This window comes from Gigantopelta aegis, chromosome 11, assembly GCF_016097555.1.
Source record: "Gigantopelta aegis isolate Gae_Host chromosome 11, Gae_host_genome, whole genome shotgun sequence".
NCBI classification, from domain to species: Eukaryota; Metazoa; Mollusca; class Gastropoda; order Neomphalida; family Peltospiridae; genus Gigantopelta; species Gigantopelta aegis.
This window is the reverse complement of record NC_054709.1, coordinates 22,085,118-22,108,715: the sequence shown is the minus strand read 5'-3', so window position 1 is coordinate 22,108,715 and position 23,598 is coordinate 22,085,118. Positions and strand designations below refer to the sequence as shown.

General features: G+C 39.7%; 1 protein-coding gene across 3 annotated transcripts in view; it reads left to right on the top strand.

Moving 5' to 3' along the window:
* Positions 1-23,598, top strand: part of LOC121385628 (PTB domain-containing engulfment adapter protein 1-like) — a 110,985-nt gene that overhangs the window by 74,126 nt on the left and 13,261 nt on the right. For 2 of the 3 annotated variants that reach the window (XM_041516381.1, XM_041516378.1), the window contains exons 3-11: positions 1,377-1,441; positions 1,820-1,891; positions 3,156-3,254; positions 4,296-4,433; positions 7,867-7,983; positions 9,012-9,116; positions 14,609-14,689; positions 18,940-19,063; positions 22,910-23,014. In XM_041516381.1, the coding sequence (XP_041372315.1) occupies positions 1,377-1,441; positions 1,820-1,891; positions 3,156-3,254; positions 4,296-4,433; positions 7,867-7,983; positions 9,012-9,116; positions 14,609-14,689; positions 18,940-19,063; positions 22,910-23,014 (906 nt within the window). The remainder of the gene's footprint in view (positions 1-1,376; positions 1,442-1,819; positions 1,892-3,155; positions 3,255-4,295; positions 4,434-7,866; positions 7,984-9,011; positions 9,117-14,608; positions 14,690-18,939; positions 19,064-22,909; positions 23,015-23,598) is intronic. The other variant, XM_041516380.1, reaches the window with a different exon arrangement.

The following is a 23,598-nucleotide window of genomic DNA, read 5'->3' as shown; positions in this document are numbered from 1 at the left end:
TGCGAAACTAGGGGTGTTGCAGAAACATCTGGTTATACCGAAAATGAGCCATGAAAGGTACCATTTTCTGCAGTTAATACTTTGAGGTAGGGGTTGTAGTACTGATATTTATGGGTCACAGTTTGGTTGATATATTGCATATAGTGTTTTTAAACACAAACGTTAACATGGTCGCCTATGGGATTTGAATTGGTATAGTCCAACCTATAGGATCAAACTTTATTATCATAGTAACTTTTTGACTCATTCTAATCTCACCTGTAGACTATTTACTTCAATCAGCTGATCATAACCTTTTTGACTCATTCTAATCTCATCTGTAGATTGTTTGCTTCAATCAGCTAACAGTGACCTTTTTTGCTTTATTTGATTAATAGTGACCTTTTGACTTATTCTAATGTCAACTATAGATTATTTTCTTAGTTTTTAAATTTAAGAACTAGATTAATACTGAATATTATGTTATGAAATTATTGATCTATTCACTTAATTAGTTTATGATAGTCAAGATGTTTAATATTGAAGAATTTGTGTTGTTGAGCAAACAGTAAGTGGAGGATGAAGTATTTAGCATGACTGACATGTCATTATATTGTGCAGTGCTCATGCTAACATATTGTGACTGACGTCAGTGGTGTAGTGGTTTAATCACCAGACATGAAGGTACTAGGCTCGCGTCCCGGCACCGGCTTCCACCCAGAGTAGGTGTATCAACTCAATGTTTGGTGTAAGGCCACTACACCGACTTCTGTCTGACTAACCACTAACAATTAACCACTAACTCACTGTCCTGGACAGACAGAACAGATAGCTGAGGTGTGTGCCCAGGACAGCGTGCTTGAACCTTAATTGGAAATAAGCATAAAAATAAGTATAAATAGATAACTGAATAATACATTCGTGTCCGTTAGATACCATTTATTTCACGAGTTATTTTAAAATATATCTAACGAGCGATAGCGAGTTTCATACGTTTTTAAAAAACGAGTTGTAAGATAAATGGTATCTAACGGACACGAATGTATTATTCTATTTCTTACATATCCTCAAAAAACAGGTTTTAAGCAAATTTTAACATCTTTTTCAACTAAAAGTTATTTACATCCATTGCACTTGTAGCTGAATTACGCACCACAGACACATGAATGTCAGGTTAACTATACATTACAGTGTAATCTATTTCCATCATGTTGTTTTTTATTGGATGTATGGCACTGGTGACCAGGTCATCACTTAGGAGCAGCCAGTAGTATGTCTTCAAATTGTTAACACACGTATGTGTGTAAACAACCATGTGTTATCAAAAATAACGCTTGATGTTCTCACAAACGGGTGTGTAAGAAAATGAAATGACATGTTTGTGTATGTTTTTGCAGGCAACAAGCAGTGGGTGCACCCCCCAGAGGCCTTACTGAGAGGTCACATCCTGTACAATGTCAAGGTGAGTGACACTGATACTACTTTCCATTTCTTAGTCCTGTTTTCTGTTCTGAAGTAGTAAATACACCTTTGTGAGGAAAAGTGCTACCAAATTTGATTGTAAACTTTCTGTAATTTAAATTTTAATTTGTTATTATTTTGCATGCATACATGTAGTATGTATTCACTCAGTGACATCATGTGTTTAGTCAGGATGCTTAACGAACTTTCCAGATAATTTAAGTTGTATTACATGTATGTAACTAAAGTTTTGTTGATCATAATATAGAAAGGAGGGGTGTAATAAATACAGAAGCACACACCAGTTGTTTTGCGATGTTATTTATTGCACTCGTTCACAGTGCACAAGATTCATAGCACTCTTTCCACTCATTGACAGTTTCTTGGAGAGTGTTCAGTTGACCAACCAAAGGGAACGGATGTCGTTAAGGAAGCCATTCGCAAAATGAAGGTAGGATTTATTACTGGCCTCAGGCATTGAGATAAGTCAATATCAGTCCCATCAGGTTACAGGGAGGTTACCACATGTGGAGAAAGTCAACATCAGTCCATCAGGTTACAGGGAGGTTACCACATGTCAAGAAAGTCAATATCAGTCCATCAGGTTACAGGGAGGTTACCACATGTCAAGAAAGTCAATATCAGTCCATGAATTTACAGGGAGGTTACCACATGTCGAGATCAGTCCATCAGGTTACAGGGAGGTTACCACATGTGGAGAAAGTCAATATCAGTCCATCAGGTTACAGGGAGGTTACCACATGTGGAGAAAGTCAATATCAGTCCATCAGGTTACAGGGAGGTTACCACATGTGGAGAAAGTCAACATCAGTCCATCAGGTTACAGGGAGGTTACCACATGTCGAGAAAGTCAACAACAGGTTACAGGGAGGTTACCACATGTCGAGAAAGTCAATATCAGTCCATCAGGTTACAGGGAGGTTACCACATGTCGAGAAAGTCACTATTAGTCCATCAGGTTACAGGGAGGTTATCACATGTCGAGAAAGTCAGTATCAGTCCATCAGGTTACAGGGAGATTACCACATGTGGAGAAAGTCAGTATCAGTCCATCAGGTTACAGGGAGGTTACCACATGTGGAGAAAGTCAACATCAGTCCATCAGGTTACAGGGAGGTTACCACATGTCGAGAAAGTCAACAACAGGTTACAGGGAGGTTACCACATGTCGAGAAAGTCAATATCAGTCCATCAGGTTACAGGGAGGTTATCACATGTCGAGAAAGTCAGTATCAGTCCATCAGGTTACAGGGAGATTACCACATGTGGAGAAAGTCAGTATCAGTCCATCAGGTTACAGGGAGGTTACCACATGTGGAGAAAGTCAATATCAGTCCATCAGGTTACAGGGAGGTTACCACATGTGGAGAAAGTCAATATCAGTCCATCAGGTTACAGGGAGGTTACCACAGGTGGAGAAAGTCAATATCAGTCCATCAGATTACAGGGAGGTTACCACATGTGGAGAAAGTCAATATCAGTCCATCAGGTTACAAGGAGGTTACCACGTGTTGGGGTGTTGTTAAATAGTTTAAAATGTGCTGAGGTGTCATTAAATAGTTTAAAATTTGCTGAGGTGTCTTTAAATAGTTTAAAATTTGCTGAGGTGTCTTTAAATAGTTTAAAGTGTGCGGAGATGTCATTATTCAAACATTCCTTTCCTTTCTATGTATTGGTGTGTTTTGTTGTTACAGTTTAACAAGCACATCAAGCGAGCAGAGGGTCACAAGCCACCCAAGGTGGAGCTGACCATTTCAGCAGACGGCGTCACCGTGCAGGACCCCAAGACAAAGGTAAAGTAGAACCTGCATAGATCGACCATGTTGTTTATCTAGTGTCCTTTATAAACAGGTGTTTTATGCATTGAAAAATCATCACAATATACAAGGTATAGTAGAACGTGTATAGAACAACATTGTTGTTTTTCATCATCTTTTTTTTCTCTTTTTTTCCATTTTTCTTTTCTCCATTTTTTTACCATGTTGTTTATCTAGTTTCCTTTATAAAAAGGTGCTTTATATGTGTTACAAACAAGACGACTTATTTAGTTATAAATGCACATAAATCAGTTTATAATATCCTTTTCATAATATGTATTTCGTAATGACGTCCCATTTGACATAATGATGTCATTTTCTGAAGTTTATCAAAGGATAACATTCATAACACACACACACACACACACAAAGACTCCCATACACACAGACACACACACAGACATACACACCCACACAGAGACACACACACACACACACACACACACACACAACACACACACACACACACACCACACAACACACAACACACCCACAATACACAAAACACACACACAACACACACACAACTCTCACACACACAACACACACACACAACACACACAACTCTCTCACACACACACACACACACACACACAACACACATACATACATACATACATACAACACAGGCACACACACACAACACACATACATACATACAACACAGGCACACACTCATATTGGCCTCTTTGTGGGCTTTTAGGTGGACATTTTAACTCATATTGGCTTCTTTGTTTTTTCGGGGGGAGGGAAACTTTAACTCATATTGGCCTCTTTGTTGTTGGTGGGTGGGTTTTTTTTTTGGGGGGGGAGGGACATTTTAACTCATATTGGCCTCTTTGTTGTTGTTTCTATCATTCATTCCCAATCTGTCAGCTCTTCCTATCTTTAGATTCCTTTTCCTGCCATCCACCACCTCATCCCAGTCCTTGTCTCCAACTGCAACAGGTGCTTGTGTTTTGTGTTTTCTCTGTCATTCTTCATAAATGAAGTTTTCTTCAACTGTATTTCCTCCAGATGATAATGCACCAGTATCCGCTGCATCGTATATCTTACTGTGCGGACGATAAATCAGACAAGCGGATGTTCACATTCATCGCAAAGGGGGCTCAGGCTGCACAGCACAGCTGTTACGTGTTCGACAGTGAGAAATGCGTACGTATTAATTCAAATACCGTAAAGCACCTGGTTGTTGATTCACTTGTAGTGGCAGTTTTTTTTATTGAACAGGAACAGAAAGCTGTGTGTGTTTGTCACCTCTGGTCAATGTCTAGTTTTATTTTGTTTTATTTTAGCAGTTCATTAGAAAGGAACTTACCTGGTTTTATTTTATATGCATAATTCATTAAAATTTACATGTGTGGTCATTCAAAGCCATTTTTACATAATTCATTAAAATTTACATATATGGTTATTCAAAACCATTTTTACATAATTCATTAAAATTTACATGTGTGGTCATTCACAACCATTTTACATAATTCATTAAAATTTACATATACATGTATGGTCATTCAAAACCATTTTTACATAATTCATTAAAATATACATGTATGGTCATTCACAACCATTTTACATAATTCATTAAAATTTACATGTGTGGTCATTCACAACCATTTTATATAATTCATTAAAATCTACATGTATGGTAATTCAAAACCATTTTGAAATAATACATTATAATTTACATATATGGTCATTCAAAACCATTTTTACCTAATACAGTGAAATTGCTCTAACCAGACACGCAGAAAACCAAGTAAACGTCTGGTTTTAAGAGGTCCGGTTTAGAGAGGTTCTGTTGTGTACTGAAACAGACAGTGGAAAACATCTGGTTTGAGGGAATTCCAGTAAAAAAAACAGACAGTGAAAAACATCTGGTTTTGAGGGAATTCCAGTAAAAACACAGACAGTGAAAAACATCTGGTTTGAGGGAATTCCAGTAAAAAAAACAGACAGTGGAAAACATCTGGTTTGAGGGAATTCCAGTGAAAAAACAGACAGTGAAAAACATCTGGTTTAAGGGAATTCCAGTAAAAACACAGACAGTGAAAAACATCTGGTTTGAGGGAATTCCAGTAAAAAACCAGACAGTGAAAAACATCTGGTTTGAGGGAATTCCAGTAAAAAAACAGACAGTGAAAAATATCTGGTTTGAGGGAATTCCAGTAAAAAAACAGACAGTGGAAAACATCTGGTTTGAGGGAATTCCAGTAAAAAACCCACAGACAGTGAAAAACATCTGGTTTGAGGGAATTCCAGTAAAACCCCAGTTTCACCATATAAGTGTTAGCACTGGATTTTGGCAACTCTTTGGTGGCGTCATGCTTAAGTCATCAGACAAGGCTGGTAGGTACTGGGTTCGCAGCCCGGTACCGGCTCCCAACCAGGGTGAGTTTTAACAAGTCAGTGGGTAGGTGTAAGACCACTACACCTTCTTCTCTCTCAGTAACCACTAACAATTAACCCACAGTTCTGGACAGACAGCCCAGATAGCTGAGGTGTGTGACCAGGACAGCGTGCTTGAACCTTAATTGGATATAAGCACGAAAATCATTTGAAATGAAACGAGTTGAAGGAACCCGTCCACATCCCCATCACCCACCTCTTGAATCTGCACCTGAATTTTAAAATGATCCACATTAAAGTCTCACAGTGTATTGAGTATAGAAGTTTTACTGTGTGGTGTATTGATCATCACACATGGCTGAACAAAGCTTTTATTGAACATTCCGCTCACAATACAGACTGACCGACCACTTGTGTTTTGGAGTAAATATTGGTGAAGCCATTTCTTTTGTTATGATGGGGTGTTTTGTACCTTGTTAATCACACCAGTGACGTCCCGAACACTTGACCACAGGTGGGTTGGAGTTTAAACATCAGGAGTCAGCATTTTTATTTATCTTAGTTTTAGATAGTCTTCTGTTATATGTTGGAGTTAATTTGTTAATATAAACCATTTGGAGTTAATATGAACCATTTTAAAGAATTTTTGTTTAAAATATCTCTGTTTATAACCTGTAGGTTTTTTTAGTGACATGAGATATAAAATTTAATTGTCTCAATCACACACTTAACAACTTGTTAATGATACAAGATAAAATCACATCATCATTGGTTCTCATTTGGGGGGGCAGAGTTTGTATTGTTTAACGACACCACTAGAGCACTTTAATTTATTAATCATTGGCTATTGGATGTTAAACATTTGGTTATTTTGACATAGTGTTAGAGAGAAAACCTGCTACATTTTTCCATTAGTATCAAGATATCTTTTATATGCACCATCCCACATATAGAATAGCACATACCACAGCCTTTGATATACCAGTCATCGTGCACACTGGCTGGAATGAGATATAACCCAATGGACCCACTGATGGGGATCGATCCCAGACTGACTGCACACCAGCTAACTGTTTTACCACTGGGCTATGTCCCACCCCCTCCATGAGGGAAGTACTGCAGTTTGAGGTTGTCACTAGGAGTTTATTTCCCATCATGCTACATTGCTGATGTTGGCAACATCTAGATTTTATTTCCCATCATGCTACATTGCTGATGTTGGCAACATCTAGATTTCAAAACACAAAAATTAAAGGGGGGAGGATTTAGCTCAGTCGGTTGAGTGCTCGCTCGAGGTGCTTGCATCACAGGATCGAACCACCTCAGTGGATCCATTCAATGATTGGGGTTTTTCTCATTCCAACCAGTGCACCACAACTGAACAAAGGCCGTGGTATGTACTTTCCTGTCTGTGTGAAAGTGCATATAATGGATCCCTTGCTGTATTAGGAAAAATGTAGTGGGTTTTCTTTGATGACTACAATCAAGTCAGAATTACCAAATGTTTGACATCCAATAACTGATGATTAATTAATCAATGTGCTTTAGTGGTGTTGTTAAACAAAACTGCTTCTTCTTCAGTTACGAACACACCCAGCTTTCGTGGTCACTGGGTCAGAGATTGACCAACAGTATTGGGCTTTCTGTTTTGATTTTTTATTCCCTCCCCCCTCCCCCACCTTGGTATTGTTAAGTACTTGATCTTAAAAAATCAATAATAGAAAAATTGGTCATGACTGCCTATATTTAATTTATGTCTAAAAATGACATGATTTAAAAATAATTTTAATGGTATTTGACAATTTCACACAAACTAAGTTTGTAGATCACCTATTGAAAAACGTAGCGTTTTTTTCTCAGAACACTGTCAGAATTATAAAAATGTTTGGCATCCAATAACCGATGATTAATTAATCAATTTTGTCTAGTGGTGTCGTTAAATAAAAACAAGCTTTATGTTTTCAAAGATCACATTCGCTTGTCATTAAAAACAATTCTATGGACCATTTCCTCTATAATCAAGCTTTATGTTTTCAAAGATCACATTCGTTTGTCATTAAAAACAAAATTCTATGGACCATTTCCTCTATAATCACGCTTTATGTTTTCAAAGATCACATTCGCTTGTCATTAAAAACAAAATTCTATGGACCATTTCCTCTATAATCAAGCTTTAATAATAATCTTTTGTTTATTTGGTCAATTTATTCATAATTTGTGTCAATCTCTCTTCTCCTAGTCTGAAGAAATAACACTAACAGTGGGGCAGGCCTTTGACTTGGCTTACAGACGTTTTCTAGAATCATCCAGCAAAGACATGGACTTCAAAAAACAGTTTCTTGTTCTACAGAAAAAGGTAATACTGTTAACACTGCTGTAAATATAGTGTATTAAAAATGTATTGTACATGTGTATTAAACTGATAGACTAAGTATAATAATTCAGGATTTTCATTTATCAACTAATTCTGCACATTATTCAATAATATACATAACCAGGCCCTCTAGAATTTTTTTTAAATCCACTAGCCATGATTAAAAATTCACTAGCCCTACTTTACTTTAAGTTAATACAATTTGACTAAATAATAGTAATAATCAGATATGTCACCTAAAGAGGGAGATAGAGCTTAAAAACACTAACATTGTGGGGTTGGGTCAGGATATTCATATTTACTAAATAGACTGAAAAAACAATTTCACTAGCTGTCAGGCATGGCAATAGTAGTTATTTACTAGCCCAACATTGAATATCACTAGCCATAGGAGTGGGGCTACCATAATCTAGAAGCCCTGTCAGGCATGGCAATAGTACTTATTTACTAGCCCAACATTGAATATCACTAGCCATGGGAGTGGGGCTACCATAAACCAGAAGCCTTTAGATCACAGTATTGCAAAATATTTATTCTTAAAATACTAGTTTCAAGACTAAGGTTGACAACAGTCACTTTTCCACCCTTGTTTTGGCTTCGTACACAATAAATATAGCATATCTAGTGGTATTTTGTTCATATGACATATTTGATGAATGGTACTTTTTATTTCTTTCATCTTTTAAAACTTAATATTTTGTTTAAAATTATGAAAAATAAGAAGATACCGACCTGTGAACTGCATTGACTGCTCCATACAGAACTCTGACCATTTTGAAAGAGGTCAAGAAATTTAATTATTTTTTTAATTAAAGAAGGAAATAATTAATTATGAAGAAATAAATGAATCTTTCAATGTAAGTTTCAGTGCTGATTTGGAAGCCATGTTTAAAAGCTATAAAGTATGAAATGAAAGATAAGATTTGATTGGTCAGTATTATGATGACTGTTCACGCATGAATGCAGTGTATAATGATGAGATCGTACATACATTTCTGTTTTCCCTTCAGGTGCAAACACTGCAGTTTGAGAACGACACTCTCAAAGGAAGGATTGGTGAATTGGAGAAGATGAAGAACCGGTCTGATGTTGAACAATACAAGGCTAACAATCAGGTATGTCTGATGTTGAATACAAGGCTAACAATCAGGTATGTCTGATGTTGAATACAAGGCTAACAATCAGGTATGTCTGATGTTGAATACAAGGCTAACAATCAGGTATGTATGATGTTGAACAATACAAGGCTAACAATCAGGTATGTCTGATGTTGAATACAAGGCTAACAATCAGGTATGTCTGATGTTGAACAATACAAGGCTAACAATCAGGTATGTCTGATGTTGAACAATACAAGGCTAACAATCAGGTATGTCTGATGTTGAATACAAGGCTAACAATCAGGTATGTCTGATGTTGAACAATACAAGGCTAACAATCAGGTATGTCTGATGTTGAATACAAGGCTAACAATCAGGTATGTCTGATGTTGAACAATACAAGGCTAACAATCAGGTATGTCTGATGTTGAATACAAGGCTAACAATCAGGTATGTCTGATGTTGAATACAAGGCTAACAATCAGGTATGTCTGATGTTGAACAATACAAGGCTAACAATCAGGTATGTCTGATGTTGAATACAAGGCTAGCAATCAGGTATGTCTGATGTTGAATACAAGGCTAACAATTAGGTATGTCTGATGTTGAACAATACAAGGCTAACAATCAGGTATGTCTGATGTTGAATACAAGGCTAACAATCAGGTATGTCTGATGTTGAACAATACAAGGCTAACAATCAGGTATGTCTGATGTTGAATACAAGGCTAACAATCAGGTATGTCTGATGTTGAACAATACAAGGCTAACAATCAGGTATGTCTGATGTTGAATACAAGGCTAACAATCAGGTATGTCTGATGTTGAATACAAGGCTAACAATCAGGTATGTCTGATGTTGAATACAAGGCTACAAGGCTAACAATCAGGCTAACAATCAGTATGTCTGATGTTGAACAATACATGGCTAACAATCAGGTATGTCTGATGTTGAATACAAGGCTAACAATCAGGTATGTCTGATGTTGAACAATACAAGGCTAACAATCAGGTATGTCTGATGTTGAACAATACAAGGCTAACAATCAGGTATGTCTGATGTTGAATACAAGGCTAACAATCAGGTATGTCTGATGTTGAACAATACAAGGCTAACAATCAGGTATGTCTGATGTTGAATACAAGGCTAACAATCAGGTATGTCTGATGTTGAACAATACAAGGCTAACAATCAGGTATGTCTGATGTTGAACAATACAAGGCTAACAATCAGGTATGTCTGATGTTGAACAATACAAGGCTAACAATCAGGTATGTCTGATGTTGAATACAAGGCTAACAATCAGGTATGTCTGATGTTGAACAATACAAGGCTAACAATCAGGTATGTCTGATGTTGAATACAAGGCTAACAATCAGGTATGTCTGATGTTGAACAATACAAGGCTAACAATCAGGTATGTCTGATGTTGAATACAATAACAATCAGGCTATGTTGACAATCAGGTATGTCTGATGTTGAACAATACAAGGCTAACAATCAGGTATGTCTGATGTTGAATACAAGGCTAACAATCAGGTATGTCTGATGTTGAACAATACAAGGCTAACAATCAGGTATGTCTGATGTTGAATACAAGGCTAACAATCAGGTATGTCTGATGTTGAATACAAGGCTACAAGGCTGAACAATCAGGTATGTCTGATGTTGAATACAAGGCTAACAATCAGGTATGTCTGATGTTGAACAATACAAGGCTAACAATCAGGTATGTCTGATGTTGAACAATACAAGGCTAACAATCAGGTATGTCTGATGTTGAACAATACAAGGCTAACAATCAGGTATGTCTGATGTTGAACAATACAAGGCTAACAATCAGGTATGTCTGATGTTGAACAATACAAGGCTAACAATCAGGTATGTCTGATGTTGAATACAAGGCTAACAATCAGGTATGTCTGATGTTGAACAATACAAGGCTAACAATCAGGTATGTCTGATGTTGAATACAAGGCTAACAATCAGGTATGTCTGATGTTGAACAATACAAGGCTAACAATCAGGTATGTCTGATGTTGAATACAAGGCTAACAATCAGGTATGTCTGATGTTGAACAATACAAGGCTAACAATCAGGTATGTCTGATGTTGAATACAAGGCTAACAATCAGGTATGTCTGATGTTGAATACAAGGCTAACAATCAGGTATGTCTGATGTTGAACAATACAAGGCTAACAATCAGGTATGTCTGATGTTGAACAATACAAGGCTAACAATCAGGTATGTCTGATGTTGAATACAAGGCTAACAATCAGGTATGTCTGATGTTGAACAATACAAGGCTAACAATCAGGTATGTCTGATGTTGAATACAAGGCTAACAATCAGGTATGTCTGATGTTGAATACAAGGCTAACAATCAGGTATGTCTGATGTTGAAAAATACAAGGCTAACAATCAGGTATGTCTGATGTTGAACAATACAAGGCTAACAATCAGGTATGTCTGATGTTGAACAATACAAGGCTAACAATCAGGTATGTCTGATGTTGAATATAAGGCTAACAATCAGGTATGTCTGATGTTGAACAATACAAGGCTAACAATCAGGTATGTCTGATGTTGAACAATACAAGGCTAACAATCAGGTATGTCTGATGTTGAATACAAGGCTAACAATCAGGTATGTCTGATGTTGAAGACAAGGCTAACAATCAGGTATGTCTGATGTTGAACAATACAAGGCTAACAATCAGGTATGTCTGATGTTGAATACAAGGCTAACAATCAGGTATGTCTGATGTTGAACAATACAAGGCTAACAATCAGGTATGTCTGATGTTGAACAATACAAGGCTAACAATCAGGTATGTCTGATGTTGAACAATACAAGGCTAACAATCAGGTATGTCTAATGTTGAACAATACAAGGTTAACAATCAGGTTTATCTCGCCTTCATGTAAAATTCTTTAATCTCATTGGTTGTTTGCCGTTAGACAAATCCCTTATACCCCTGTGGGCGGAGCCAAATTCTCTTATACCCCGTCTGTAATTTCCAACAGTTTCCAGCCACCCCAGTTAATGCTAAAGCAATAATTAGATTATAAATAAATACAGTTTTTTTTAATTATTAATATCTGTTTCAGACAATTTCGTATTACAAACATTTGAAGTTAAAAACTAGTTTATCGATGGAACTATTTTTCGTCACTGGCAAGTGGTTTCGTTCGCGTCCGCGTGGTAGGGCTCCGTTAATAAATGTTAACAGTTATTGTCTGGCGTTATTTTGATTATTTGGCTATATGGTTTAACATGTCGGCAAGATAAATTCGTTGTAGAAGCATCTCTCGAGGTATATGGCTTTTTATGTACCCTCTGTGTGCTCTTTTACCCCCTCGCCTTCGGCTCGGGGTAAAAGAACACACAGAGGGTACATAAAAAGCCATATACCCCTCGTGATGCTTCTACAACTTATAATGTCTGATGTTGAACAATACAAGGCTATATATACCAATTTTACGGAACTTGTGTCAGGATTTTTGTATTGTAAAATCAGTATGACACACAAGCTCGTATAATAATCTCTATAGTATAAGCTATGAGCTTTTAAATTCCACTTTACATATAATGTATAGAATAACAAAAAGACAACTTGTTTTATGAATATTGTAAAGAAAAAATCTTAATAGACAGTTTGAATAGATTTTGAAATGTGTTAATATTAAATATTTTATAGTGGGGTTTTTTCACTTCGACTACTGACTTTTTTAGGGATGCTGGGGAGTCACATTTTCCTACTTTTCATCTGTGATGTTTATTACTACTGAATATTTCTTTTAAAATATAATATTAAAATAATGATATATTTTGTGTATGAGGTTTCTAGTATTTTCAGCAGTTTTGTGTGATCGTACATGTATTGCTGTAATATATGGAGGAGCCTGAATGTTTGAGTGGTTCAGAAATAACACAGCCTTGTCAAATACTTCCAGCATCCTCGTCTGCAAACTTATAGTCCACGTCCTCATTCCTCAACCTGCCCAGAACCTCTGTTGCACTTATTTTAATTCGGACCATACCATTTTGAAATGCTAGCTTCCATTGTATGTCTGCACACTACCCCTCTCCTCGGCTATCCATAAACAATATTTATTGTAACCCAAACAATAGTTTGCCAACAGGCTTATTGGTAAAAAAAAATTCTATACAAAGAAGGATATGGAATTGAAAATAATGATGATGATAATATTAATCAAGGTGCAATCTAATTAAAATTAGCTCCACTGGTTAATTACTATTACCTGTGGATCTAACAGCACCCCGTTGGAGCTCATGTCCAGTTTACCTTTCATTCGACCAATCAAAACCTTACTTACAAAATCATGCCAGTGATTTGAATAGAATTTGAAAACATTCGGGATTATGCCGAGGGTATACGAAATGATTTGGGTGAATTACTAAGTATGCCAGAAACTAATTTCAATATAAAATTTTATATAAAAATGTTTTCAAGACGAAAAAAACAACTGTGATGGTATAGCCATAAAATCTGCTTATACTAGTATACAATCCAGAGTTTATTACTGCATTTTTCCCCCTGTTTTTTAATGTTGAAATAAACCAACAAGTTCGCCTATTGCATAAATAGTCTCGCTTGATATTTTTAGAATTTGTATGCTCCCGAATAATGCTATAAAAGGCAAAGTGTAATTGGTCGATATTTAAATTGTTATTTATAGATAAAATGTCACCTGGACATGGGAGTCCACGCAATGCTGTTAGATCTACTGGTAGACCAGTAGAGCTAATTTTAATCAGATTGAATCAAGGTGATATTGATGATGATAATAATCAAGATGATGATGAACTGAATAACCAAGATGATGATGATGATGATGATCAAGATGATGATGAACTGAATAACCAAGATGATGATGATGATGATGATGATAATAATCAAGATGATGATAACTGAATAACAAGATGATGGTGGTGATGATGATGATGATGATGAACTGAATAACCAAGATGATGGTGGTGATGATGATGATGATGATAATAATCAAGATGATGATGAACTGAATAACCAAGATGATGGTGGTGATGATGATGATGATGATAATAATCAAGATGATGATGAACTGAATAACCAAGATGATGGATGATGATGATGATGATGATAATGATGATTATAGATTAAATAAATATATGATTTGGGTTACAATAAAGTAATATGTTTTAAAGATCAGCCTAATTTGTTGTCATGTGACATGTCAGGGTCTCATGTCTCATCTTGTTGCACTGCTTTTGGGAATGATTCTATTTTTCATTTATAAAATTAAAATTCTCACTTTGAATACAAATGTATTTTAAACTTAGTCAAAACGTGAAACTTATTTCATATTTTGGAAGTGAAAATTAAAATCTTATTTAATAAAAATTAAACATCCAGTTATGTTTATAAAGTGAGAGCCTGGTCATGCTTGCGGTCCCAGCTTGTGTTTAGTGCATGTCTTTGCACTTGTTTGTCTCTCCGCAGATTTCTGACCTCACCGTGGTAACACTGAACCTGTGTGAAAGCTCGACTGATGATGATGATGTACAAAACTCAAACTCACAGGTATCCGCGTGGTAGTTGGGTAGCTGCTGTTGTTGTTGTTGTTGTTGTTGTTCCTGTGTATGCTTTCACAAACCTATGTATTCACCCATACTTCTAACCCATGCTAAAGTCTGAACCACATTGTTAACAACGATAAATTACTCTCCTACTTTTAATTATTTTTTAGATTTTGACAACATTTTGTCAAGACAGAAATTGTGATAAAACCATTGCAATGACACAGATTCCAAATACTATATGGTAACCATGTCACCTATATCGATTTCACTGAAATCTTCTAGGACAAAAAACATGAAGGCTGCCATTTTGCTTGTTTATGGAATACTCTGCAAGAGGGGTGGAAGGATGTGATGTAATCTTATAATGTCATGCCATATGTTATGGTATAGGCAGTCATCATCATGATGTCATACTAATTATGTCATGTTCTTCGGAGGCATTCACCCCTCTTGAAGAGTATTCCATAATAAAGCAAAATGGCAGACTGTGAAAAATTACATGCTTTTTGTCCTAGGAGATCTCAGTGAAGTCGACATAGGTAACATGGCTACATTCTAGTACATGTCGAATCTCTGTCAGTGTAATGGGTTTTTTACAGTTTGTGTCTGGACAAAATGTGGGGGAAATGTAACAGTAATTAAAGGTAGGAGAGTAATTTAGCGTAGTTGTTAAGTGTTGTTCGGTCTTTAACCAGTGTCCCAGAATTGACAGGCTTTGAAATGAAGAAGTTTATTTTGTTTAACGACACCACTAGAGCACATTCATTTATTAACCATCGGCTATTGGATGTCAAACATTTGGTCATTTAGACACAGTTATAGAGAGGAAACCCACTACATTTTTCCATTAGTAGCAAGGGATCGTTTATATGCACCATCCCACAGATAGAATAGCAGACACCACGGTATTTGATATACCAGTTATGGTGCACTGAATGGAAAGAGAAATAGCTCAGATAGCTGAGGTGTCTGCCCAGGACAGCTTGCTTGAACCTTAATTGGATATAAGCACGAAAATAAGTTGAAATGAAATGTTGTTCATTCCAATGCTGTTCAATCTCAACACAAACGGTCGTGTCAAGCATGTACACTAAGAGATTGGAAAGGATTTTAAAAACAGTCTCAACACAAACGGTCGTCTCGAGCATGTACACTAAGTGATTGGAAAGGATTTTAAAAACAGTCTTTAATGAATACACAAGCTATAAAAAGATTTTCAACTTTTTAAAGGCAAACAGAAATACAATTTTCAAACTAGCTCCCCTTTCTAGTGTAAACTATCTGGGGATGCACTGCACACTTGAACGCATGTGGTCTTATTTTCATTACTCACCATCTGGTCCAACCGGAGGCGACTATAGATTTTGTCTCTGTCTTTCTGTCTGTCTGTCTGTCTGTCTGTCTGACATTGCCCAGTGGTAAAGCGCTCGCTTGATGCGTGGTCGGTCTCGGAATGATCCCCGTCGGTAGCCCATTGTGTTATCTCTTGTTCCAGTCAGTGTACTACGACTGGTATATCAAATACCGTGGTATGTGTTATCCTGTCTGTGGGATAGTGCATATAAAAGATCTCTTGCTACTAATGGAAAAATGTAGCAGGTTTCTTCTCTAAGACTATGTAAGAAAAAAGACCAAATGTTTGACATCAAATCGCCGATGATTAATAAATCAATGTGCTCTAGTGGTGTCGTTAAACAAAACAAAGTTTATATAGCTTTATCATGTACCTTGAACTTGGGAGATACAAAAAAGAAGAAATTTCAGATGTTTGTTTTCACAGTGCCTCAAGATATGGAGGTGGAATTTTGTGTATCTGTTTACCGTGTACTGTTACAGATCAAGGTTGACTTTCATGAAAATGGGGGAAGGTGTGGGGGGGGGAGGGGGCGTAGTCCAGTGGTACAGCGCTCGCCTGATGTGCTATCGATCTAGGATCAATTCCCGTTGGTGGGCCCATTAGGCTATTTTTCGTTGTAGCCAGTGCTTTACAACTGGTGTAACAAAGGATATGGTACATTGTGTATGTACTATCATGTCTGTGGGGTGGCATCAGACATATGGTTAAGGACCACACATATATTGAGAGAGAACCCCGCTGTCGCCACTTTATGGGCTATTCTTTTTGATTAGCAGCATGGTATCTTTTATATGCACCATCCCACAGACAAGATAGCACATACCACGGCCTTTGATATACCAGCCGTGATGCACTGGCTGTAACGAGAAATAGCCCAATGGGCCCACCGACGGGGATCGATCCCAGACCGACTGTGTATCAAGCAAGCACTGTATCACTGAGCTGCGTCCAGCTCCCATTTAGTTGGTGAATCTGCTAAAAGTTTCTCAAGAACACTGTTGTATAAATATGATCTTGTACCTGGTAGCCATTTTACCCCACCCTGGCAAAATCTCCCATCTGCCCCTTAAGAAACTAATATTTAAAATAATAACAATAATAATAATAATAATAATAATAATAATAACAACAATAATAAAAATAATAACCAATAGTTAATTGTTGATTAGTGGTTTTTAGTTTGTTTTTGTGTTGTGTTGTTGTTGTTGTTTTATTTTGTTGGTTGTTTTTGTGTTGTTGAGTTTTTGTTGTTTTTTTGTTTTATTTGTCATTGTATGCTGTTGTTAATGTTGTTTTGTTTTGTTTTGTTTGTTGTTGTTTGGGTTTGGGGTTGTTGTTGTTGTTGTTTTTTGTTTTTGTTTTGGGGGGGGGTTCTGTATGTTTTACTCATAACATTAATTCTATCACAAGATATTATTGTTTTGGAGTGTAGTCAGTATAATAAATACAAAGGAACAGAGCGTCTAAATTATGGGATTTTTTGCTCATAATATTTATCATATTTTATTGTTTTGGAGGGGAATGGGTGATAGGAAGACAATTATCAGTCTCTAAATTAGTGCCAAAACTGTGTAAGACTAACAAGTTAAAGTTTGTTTTCGACACCACTAGAGCAGATTAATTTATTAATCATCAGGTACTAGATGTCAAACCCTTGCTAATTCTGACATAATCTAGAGAGGAAACCCCCGGCATTGCTCCATTAGTAGCAAGGGATCTTTTATATGCACCATCCCACAGACAGAATAGTACATACCACAGCCTTTCATATACCAGTTGTGGTCCACTGGCTGGAATGAGAAATAGCCCAATGGGCCCATCGACAGGGATCGATCCTACACCGACCGTGCATCAAGAAAACACTTGACCTCTGGGCTACGTCCCACCATCATATTCTACATAACATTTCATTAATACATCCGGGGACGGGAAATAGCCCAATGGGCCCACTGACAGGGATCGATCCTTCACCGACCGCGCATCAAGAAAACACTTGACCTCTGGGCTACGTCCCACCATCATATTCTACATAACATTTCATTAATACATCCGGGGGCGGGAAATAGCCCAATGGGCCCACTGACAGGGATCGATCCTTCACCGACCGCGCATCAAGAAAACACTTGACCTCTGGGCTACGTCCCACCATCATATTCTACATAACATTTCATTAATACATCCGGGGGTGGGAAATAGCCCAATGGGCCCACTGACAGGGATCGATCCTACACCGACCGCGCATCAAGAAAACACTTGACCTCTGGGCTACGTCCCACCATCATATTCTACATAATATTTCATTAATACATCCGGGGGGCGGGAAATAGCCCAATGGGCCCACTGACAGGGATCGATCCTACACCGACCGTGCATCAAGAAAACACTTGACCTCTGGGCTACCTACCACCATCATATTCTACATAACATTTCATTAATACATCTGGGGGCGGGACGTAGTCCAGTGGTAAAGTACCCGCTAGCAGTCAGTCTAGGATCGATCCCCATCAGTGGGCACGTTGGGCTATTAGTCATTCCAACCAGGTATTTCAAAGGCCGTGGTATGTAATATCCTGTGTGTGGGATGGTGTATATAAAAGATCCCTTGCTACTAATGGAAGAAGGTAGCAGGTTTCTCCTCCAAGACCAAGTGTCTGAATATAAGGTTCACTTTCAGCCACAGAGACAGACCAAGTGTCTGAATATAAGGTTCACTTTCAGCCACAGAGACAGACCAAGTGTCTGAATATAAGGTTCACTTTCAGCCACAGAGACAGACCAAGTGTCTGAATATAAGGTTCACTTTCAGCCACAGAGACAGACCAAGTGTCTGAATATAAGGTTCACTTTCAGCCACAGAGACAGACCAAGTGTCTGAATATAAGGTTCACTTTCAGCCACAGAGACAGACGTCGCTTGTGGGCCGCCGCCTGGAGAATCTGATCTTTGATGAGGAGGAGCCACAGACAAACGGAACTGCGGACAGAATACGCAGCCAAACTTCAGAAGCCACACCAATACGTAAGTGAGATATACAAATGGCTGTCATCAGAAAAATGGCTGAATTTAATTTCAAGGATCAATAATGGAACTGTGATGAGACCACTATGATATTTTATAGAGCAAATACAAATAGCGTTGGCGTAGGAAGCGTGTGTGGGGAAGAGGCAGTGGTGCCATGTGCCCCTCACTGTGTAGCAGCAGCAATGTTTTTTTATGTTTATACATGTGTATGTGTGTATATATATACATGTGTATGTGTGTATATATATACATGTGTATGTGTGTATATATATATATATATATATATATATATATATATATATATATGTGTGTGTGTGTGTGCCACCCACCCCCACCCCCACCTCCCACACACATTTTGACACCTTCCTATGCTCGTGAATAGCTGACTTTATACATGTAGCTGGTTTATGCACTGTATGCATACAGTCAGTAAAACAGACTGGGAACCACCTAGCTATGCACACAGTCAGTAAGACAGACTGGGAACCACCTAGCTGTGCACACAGTCAGTAAGACAGACTGGGAACCACCTAGCTATGCACACAGTCAGTAAGACAGACTGGGAACCACCTAGCTATGCACACAGTCAGTAAGACAGACTGGGGACCACCTAGCTGTGCACACAGTCAGTAGACAGACTGGGAACCACCTAGCTGTGCACACAGTCAGTAAAACAGACTGGGAACCACCTAGCTATGCACACAGTCAGTAAGACAGACTGGGAACCACCTAGCTGTGCACACAGTCAGTAAGACAGACTGGGAACCACCTAGCTGTGCACACAGTCAGTAAGACAGACTGGGAACCACCTAGCTGTGCACACAGTCAGTAAGACAGACTGGGGACCACCTAGCTGTGCACACAGTCAGTAAGACAGACTGGGGACCACCTAGCTGTGCACACAGTCAGTAAGACAGACTGGGGACCACCTAGCTGTGCACACAGTCAGTAAGACAGACTGGGAACCACCTAGCTGTGCACACAGTCAGTAAGACAGACTGGGAACCACCTAGCTGTGCACACAGTCAGTAAGACAGACTGGGAACCACCTAGCTGTGCACACAGTCAGTAAGACAGACTGGGAACCACCTAGCTGTGCACACAGACTCCACCTAGCTGTGCACACAGTCAGTAGACAGACTGGGAACCACCTAGCTGTGCACACAGTCAGTAAGACAGACTGGGGACCACCTAGCTATGCACACAGTCAGTAAGACAGACTGGGAACCACCTAGCTGTGCACACAGTCAGTAAGACAGACTGGGAACCACCTAGCTGTGCACACAGTCAGTAAGACAGACCGGGGACCACCTAGCTGTGCACACAGTCAGTAGGACAGACCGGGGACCACCTAGCTGTGCACACAGTCAGTAAGACAGACTGGGAACCACCTAGCTGTGCACACAGTCAGTAAGACAGACTGGGAACCACCTAGCTGTGCACACAGTCAGTAAGACAGACTGGGGACCACCTAGCTGTGCACACAGTCAGTAAGACAGACTGGGAACCACCTAGCTGTGCACACAGTCAGTAAGACAGACTGGGAACCACCTAGCTGTGCACACAGTCAGTAAGACAGACTGGGAACCACCTAGCTGTGCACACAGTCAGTAAGACAGACTGGGAACCACCTAGCTGTGCACACAGTCAGTAAGACAGACTGGGGACCACCTAGCTATGCACACAGACTGGGGACCACCTAGCTGTGCACACAGTCAGTAGACAGACTGGGAACCACCTAGCTGTGCACACAGTCAGTAAGACAGACTGGGGACCACCTAGCTGTGCACACAGTCAGTAAGACAGACTGGGGACCACCTAGCTGTGCACACAGTCAGTAAGACAGACTGGGAACCACCTAGCTGTGCACACAGTCAGTAAGACAGACTGGGAACCACCTAGCTGTGCACACAGTCAGTAAGACAGACTGGGAACCACCTAGCTGTGCACACAGTCAGTAAGACAGACTGGGAACCACCTAGCTGTGCACACAGTCAGTAAGACAGACTGGGAACCACCTAGCTGTGCACACAGTCAGTAAGACAGACTGGGGACCACCTAGCTGTGCACACAGTCAGTAAGACAGACTGGGGACCACCTAGCTGTGCACACAGTCAGTAAGACAGACTGGGAACCACCTAGCTGTGCACACAGTCAGTAAGACAGACTGGGAACCACCTAGCTGTGCACACAGTCAGTAAGACAGACTGGGAACCACCTAGCTGTGCACACAGTCAGTAAGACAGACTGGGAACCACCTAGCTGTGCACACAGTCAGTAAGACAGACTGGGGACCACCTAGCTATGCACACAGACTGGGGACCACCTAGCTGTGCACACAGTCAGTAGACAGACTGGGAACCACCTAGCTGTGCACACAGTCAGTAAGACAGACTGGGGACCACCTAGCTATGCACACAGTCAGTAAGACAGACTGGGGACCACCTAGCTGTGCACACAGTCAGTAAGACAGACCGGGGACCACCTAGCTGTGCACACAGTCAGTAAGACAGACCGGGGACCACCTAGCTGTGCACACAGTCAGTAGGACAGACCGGGAACCACCTAGCTGTGCACACAGTCAGTAAGACAGACTGGGAACCACCTAGCTGTGCACACAGTCAGTAAGACAGACTGGGGACCACCTAGCTGTGCACACAGTCAGTAAGACAGACTGGGGACCACCTAGCTGTGCACACAGTCAGTAAGACAGACTGGGGACCACCTAGCTGTGCACACAGTCAGTAAGACAGACTGGGGACCACCTAGCTGTGCACACAGTCAGTAAGACAGACTGGGAACCACCTAGCTGTGCACACAGTCAGTAAGACAGACTGGGAACCACCTAGCTGTGCACACAGTCAGTAAGACAGACTGGGGACCACCTAGCTATGCACACAGACTGGGGACCACCTAGCTGTGCACACAGTCAGTAGACAGACTGGGAACCACCTAGCTGTGCACACAGTCAGTAAGACAGACTGGGGACCACCTAGCTATGCACACAGTCAGTAAGACAGACTGGGGACCACCTAGCTGTGCACACAGTCAGTAAGACAGACCGGGGACCACCTAGCTGTGCACACAGTCAGTAAGACAGACCGGGGACCACCTAGCTGTGCACACAGTCAGTAGGACAGACCGGGGACCACCTAGCTGTGCACACAGTCAGTAAGACAGACCGGGGACCTCCTAGCTGTGCACACAGTCAGTAGGACAGACCGGGGACCACCTAGCTATGCACACAGTCAGTAGGACAGACCGGGGACCACCTAGCTATGCACACAGTCAGTAGGACAGACCGGGGACCACCTAGCTATGAACACAGTCAGTAAGACAGACCGGGGACCACCTAGCTATGCACACAGTCAGTAAAACAGACCGGGGACCACCTAGCTATGCACACAGTCAGTAAAACAGACCGGAAACCACCTAGCTATGCACACAGTCAGTAAAACAGACTGGAAACCACCTATAGCTAACCATTCATGCCTAGCTGACTTTATAGCTGGTTTGTATACTGTGTGCATACAATAGTTGAAACAGAGTGAAAACTACCTAACTAACCATGCATGCCTACAGGTAGTTGATTTTGTTGTTGGTTTTTGTAGTTGGTTTTTGTAGTTTTTGTTTACTGACATCTGTTTTCTGTTTATTGATTTAATTACAGTCAGATGTTGTTACCTTGACCTTGTTAGTCCAGGCTTTAGTTTTACAGACAACTCCCCCAAGCTACGGTTATCTTCATCTGTTTGGTTGAGTTGGGTTTTTGAAATCAAAGTAACAATCTTTGACTGTATGTTGACTGCATGTTGTTGTGACAGCTGTGGGGTTTTTCTCTAGTATCACCGCCTCCACCATCCAGTAAATCTCGTGGGGTGCTGATGCCTGGAAATCGTGTGGGACAACAGATCACAACATCACCAGCTAGTCAGCAGCCGCAAGCAGGTGAGAATTGTGAAGTCGCAGACCCTACTTCTAAACCAGACCCTACTTCTAAACTGGACCCTACTTCTAAACCGGACCTTACTTCTAAACCAGACCCTACTTCTAAACCATACCCTACTTCTAAACCGGACCCTACTTCTAAACCATACCCTACTTCTAAACCAGACCCTACTTCTAAACCAGACCCTACTTCTAAACCATACCCTACTTCTAAACCAGACCCTACTTCTAAACCATACCCTACTTCTAAACCGGACCCTACTTCTAAACCGGAGCCTACTTCTAAACCGGACCCTACTTCTAAACCAGACCCGACTTCTAAACCGAACCCTACTTCTAAACCAGACCCTACTTCTAAACCGAACCCTACTTCTAAACCAGACCCTACTTCTAAACCAGACCCTACTTCTAAACCGAACCCTAGTTTTAAACTGAAAATAGACACTAAGTTTGGGTAATCTACAAACCTGTAACACATGGGGATAAAGTTACAACAGAGTGAAACAAGAGTCTGAGACACTGAAAGGGTTAAATTACCATTTAAACAGACTAAAGATTGTCTCCATAACTGTTACTTCTCAGTG